The sequence below is a fragment of the Lactuca sativa genome, chromosome 6 (genome assembly GCF_002870075.4).
Source record: "Lactuca sativa cultivar Salinas chromosome 6, Lsat_Salinas_v11, whole genome shotgun sequence".
In the NCBI taxonomy this organism is placed as follows: Eukaryota; Viridiplantae; Streptophyta; class Magnoliopsida; order Asterales; family Asteraceae; genus Lactuca; species Lactuca sativa.
Window position 1 is genome coordinate 129,983,204 of NC_056628.2, and position 5,026 is coordinate 129,988,229.

At 32.2% G+C, this 5,026-nt stretch overlaps 1 protein-coding gene across 1 annotated transcript; it reads left to right on the plus strand.

Moving 5' to 3' along the window:
* The first annotated feature begins 1,291 nt into the window (after nt 1-1,291).
* LOC128126870 (NADPH--cytochrome P450 reductase 1-like) lies at nt 1,292-2,259 on the plus strand. Its single transcript, XM_052765021.1, has 4 exons — nt 1,292-1,417; nt 1,861-2,012; nt 2,099-2,195; nt 2,245-2,259. Exons 1-4 carry the CDS (start codon nt 1,334-1,336, stop codon nt 2,257-2,259), a joined length of 348 nt encoding a protein of 115 aa, XP_052620981.1. The 5' UTR covers nt 1,292-1,333.
* The last annotated feature ends 2,767 nt before the right edge of the window (nt 2,260-5,026 follow it).

Below are 5,026 nucleotides of genomic sequence, written 5' to 3' on the forward strand. Positions count from 1 at the left end.
ATATATAATTGTCTACTAGGGACACCAATTCTGTCAATTTTGTCAAAACAATGCAAAACATGGTAATATTTGTTTCTTTTTTTAGTTTATCTGAGTTCAAAATGGAAAGACTATATTCTTTTATTGATTTTTTTAAAACAGGGGTAATGTGAGCAAGACAATTGGAACTATGATTGGGTTTCATTAAAAAACTATGCGTGCTCCAGTTTCAAAAGATGCTAAATTATTTGAATTTAGGGTTAAAGAAATGTCTTTAAAACTTCAAAACTGATTGTTGGACGTGGTCTTGATATGGATCAATGTCTGGTTCTGTAAATCAGGTTCCTCCTGCAACAACTCATATAGGGAAAGTTCAACTAACTAGTCACCAAAAGGTTGTAGAGATTGCTGCTCTATGAGAAATTGGTCATCTTATCATCCTCAATCATCAATAAACAAACACACAAGGACCACTGTCAATTCCTCTTTCAACTTGTGTTTTACTTTCTTATGATATATTCTTGATTGTGAGAAAGTATACAGTCAGTTAGGAACCATTGGTGTTACCAGAAAGCAGGTTCCCCTGTTCTGCTGTTAAACTTTTCACCATTCCTTTAAAATTACACATACTAGTTAAACTTTTCACCATTCCTTCCATGTTTTGAATTTATTCAACTTTACTTTTTCCCTAATCTGTTTAAAAGACTAAAATGCCCCTGATTGATATTACAACCCCTTCATACATTGGCGAAGCTGAACCTGAATCATTTGAAAATGTTTTTTACCATTTTACCATTACTTGACATACTCACACACAACGACCAAAAACTAGAGGTTATTTTAATATTGTTAAACTATATGAGGTACTATTTTTGAGGTATTAGCATTTTAAATAACAATAATAATAATAATTGCTGTTGTTTCTATTTTTCATCATTTCCTTCTCCACAGTAATCTCAATGCAAGCTCAGATCATCAGAAGGGAATAAGAGTGCTTAGTGATGTTATGACTACTCTTTCTCCTGCTGTTCTGGATGTAAACAATAATACAGGTATCATTCTTCCAATGTATAATTTCTTGAATCTTAGCAATGTAAGTAAGCCTCTTATAAGCCTTTCTTGAATGCTTATGATTCTTGAATCAAAATTGGACTCTAAACTTTTCCTGTAGCTATACTTTTTTATGAGCGTAAAAACTTTTCCTGTAGCTATACCTTTTTATGAGCATAAAAAGAATCAAAATTTGATTCTAAACTTTTCTTGTATCATAAAGATGTGCCATTATTGATACATTTCAAATTGGTGATATCTTCTTTTGGTTCTTATCAGGTGGTTTCCTTTGAAGTGCCAAAGAATGTATCAGTTTCTCCTACATCTTTGCAACCTCCTGTTCCTAGATAGCTACCACATCAAGTTGCTTGGAGATGTGGGGTTCCAGGTTCAATTTATGCCAATGGGTTCGTTTTTCATATTTGCAGTGCTTCCAGATACTTACAAACTTATAGAAGAGTGGATATCTACACATAAATTCAGCAGATATCCAATCAAGGTAGAATGTTTCTTTTTATTTTAACTTATTTGTAATTATATAAGGATGTGTCTTTTTCACTTTGAGTTGTATATTAACTTGGATAGTTAAAAGTTTATTTTTTGTGGACATCTTTAGGATAAAGACAAACTGATTAGCATCACTTGTTTTTCTCTTAAATTAACAACATCCATTTTTGGTCAACTTCTCATATTTTTCTTATTCATGTTAACAGGGCTCGGAAGTAGCCAACATATCAACAACAACTTTCCCCCAAACGTTTGGGATTTCTTTTTCTTAATATGAAAAGTGATGTTATATATTTATTTATTTGTTGGATAAATATTGTTTAGGATGAATATGCTCAATGGATAGTGTCAAGCCAAAGAAGCCTTCTTGAAGTCATGGAGGCTTTCCCTTCAGCTAAACCTCCACTTGGTGTTTTCTTTGCATCTGTTGCCCCTCGCTTACAACCCAGATACTACTCAATTTCTTCCTCCCCTAAGTAAGTTTATTTCCATAATCTTGATTTTATTTATTAAAATAATAATTCAAGAATGTAATAATATTTATATGTTATTAATCTTACAGAATGGCACCAGAAAGGATTCATGTTACTTGTTCATTAGTGTATGAGAAAACACTATCAGGACGTGTCCACAAAGGAGTTTGTTCCACCCGGATGAAGGTATCAATTATCAATTATCAATTACTTTTTATTTTCTTCCTATAAATAGCAACCAAAAGGGTAAACATGAGATTTGAAGTTTATGGTTTTATTTTTTAGATGCAGTGCCAATGAAAGAAAGTGAAGATTGTAGTTGGGCACCTATTTTTGTTAGAACATCAAATTTCAGACTTCCATCTTCTTTCAAGAGGAAAAAAACTTACAAATTTTTTGTCCCATACTCATGGTAAGACCTCTTCGCCTATTTTTGTTAGATCTCGATGACTATAAGCTTCTATATTCTTATCCAAAGCACATGTCTTTATGGCCTTTCTCGTATGCTTATCTTCAAAAAGATCTTCAGTTTTACAGTTTCATGAAACCCCCAGTAGTGGAATTTGCTTTTTCATTTCTAGATGTTCTTTCTTTTTTATTATCCATAGCTTTTAGAATTGTAACTTTTGTTTAGTTATCAGTTGGTTGGAGTTCATTTTTAGTTGAAATCATGTCAAACTCGACTTATTGATAGATGTTTGGATTCCAACTTTTTTTTACTGATAAGGTTGTTCTTGTTGCTGAGAAGAAAATGCCATTTAAAAAATGATGTCAGACTCGATTATAAAAAATGATGAGGTTGTTGTTGTTGTTTTTGAGAGGAAAATGCCATTTAAAAAAATTATAATAACTATAGATTATCAAATTATCTCGGTCTAATTCAAATTATAACTTTTGTGCGTTTCTGATCTGATTCTTCTCGATAACCAAAACTGTTGGTTTTTATTTTCTTGGTATGTTATATTTTAATTCCCATAGAAATGCATGTCATGTCAGGTATTGAGTTGACTAGAGTAGCTGAATGAGAAAGGTCGTGCACAGGAGGTGGCTATAGAAGCAGCAGTCTCAACAATTATTCATCTCAAGGACAGTTTAAATGAGTGGGCCAGCAAAGTGGGAGATGGTGACTGTGGATCAACAGTAAGTCTACGTCCAAATCCAGATTTTGGTATTATCATCTAAATCCTAACTTATATATATATATATATATATATATATATATATATATATATATATATATATATATATATATATATATTATAATTTACATATGTATAGAGGTGCAACAACTATTCTTCAAGACTAACTATGCACATTGAAAGTGTGATTGGGTGATTATTATCTAGGTTAACTAAACGGGATATTTATTTAATTAATACCCAGATTTTGTCTACTTATGTTTTCTTGCAGATGATTCTCAAATATTCTTAATGATCTTTATATAACTTATTTGCTGCATGAAATCAGGGTGTTATGATCTTTAGTATATTAAGTTTTGTAAAAATGTAACTTTGTGCAGTTTCTATGAGTATTTACTTAAAGTGTGGATACAAGGAAACAAAGATGCAACTGTGAAGCCTTATAAGTGAGTTGGTAATTTTAATTCTAGATACAATTACAACTGTAGTTGTATATATAAAACAAACTAATGAGTTATTAAAACAGAGACATGTAGGAGACATCAATGGAAGTTGCTGAATCTAGCTAAAGAGGTCTGTTATTTTTGTTGCTTTTTTAGTTGCTAATAATTTTGATATGTATTATTTGCAGCTTGCTAGGACATGCTATAACTTTTATCAGTCCACACCAACAAAGTTGGCTGGAGAAAACTACTTCCTCCATTAAGGGCAGGTTGGTAGTTTCTCATGATGATGTGTTGTTTCTTGTGTAATTAAAAGCTTTTTGGTTTCAACTTTTTGATTATGTGATTAATAAAAGTTTTTTGGTTTCACCTAATGTTCAAGTCATTATTTGTCATCTACACTCGATGGACAACAACCAATTTTTTGACATGGAGGATTTGTTTTTTACATGATATCTGAAACAAGGTGTCCCTTAATAACAACGTAATAAGAGGTTAGATAGTTAGGGATTGTATTTTATGCAATGGATTGTATTTTTTATATATGATTATTTGTATGACATTAAATTTTATGCAATGAATTGTATATTTTGTATATGATATTTTATTTTCTATTATGAGACATTAAATACAAATTTCATTTGAAAATTAGTAAATCTATAAATAATATTTTTTTAAACATTTAAAATTATGATGCGCAAAAATGTGTGTCATCTTCATTTATGACATGGCCATTCTTGAGAGGGGCTTTCTTGATACGCATTGCGTGTCATTAACACGCGCGTCGTAAGGTTACGACACGCGAATGCGAGTCGTCTTCCTTTATGACAGTGCCTTTCTTGATACGCATTGCATGTCGTAAACGCGCGTCGTAAATGAGCGTTGTAAATGCGTGTCGTCTATAGACGACGCGCATCGTCTATCTTTATGACAGGGTCTTCCTTGACGCGCATTTGCGCGTCGTCTGAGCCCTTTACGACACACAATGAGCGTCGTAAAAAGCTGTTTTTCTAGTTGTGCCACTAGTAGAGGAGTGATCCTCTAAGTTGTTAATCCAGCTGGCATCTGAATAACATTCTAAAACAGAAGGATATCCACTATAAGTTAAACCATAATTCATGGTCCCTTTTAAGTACTTAAATACTCTACTCACAGCTTGCCAATGATCTGAACTAGGATTACTAGTATATCTACTAAGCTTTCCCACAACATATGCTATATCAGGCCTAGTACTAGTCATGACATACATTATACAACCAATAACCCTTGAGTATTCTATTTGAGACATTAGAGACCCTTTATTAGGTAGAAGCTTAAGAGTAGGATCTATAGAAGTGCTAACAGGAGAACAATTCTCAAAGTTAAACTTTTTCAATATCTTCTCAATATAATGAGATTGAGAAATTGAAATCCCATTGTTTCCTTTTCTAATTCA

Excerpts from the sequence above, each read along its gene's own strand:
- LOC128126870 (XM_052765021.1), top strand. The coding sequence starts at position 1,334 with ATGTATCAGTTTCTCCTACATCTTTGCAACCTCCTGTTCCTAGATAGC. Across the intron at positions 1,418-1,860 it reads TTGGAGATGTGGGGTTCCAG|GATGAATATGCTCAATGGAT; the intron begins GTTCAATTTATG and ends AATATTGTTTAG. Across the intron at positions 2,013-2,098 it reads TCAATTTCTTCCTCCCCTAA|AATGGCACCAGAAAGGATTC; the intron begins GTAAGTTTATTT and ends TTAATCTTACAG.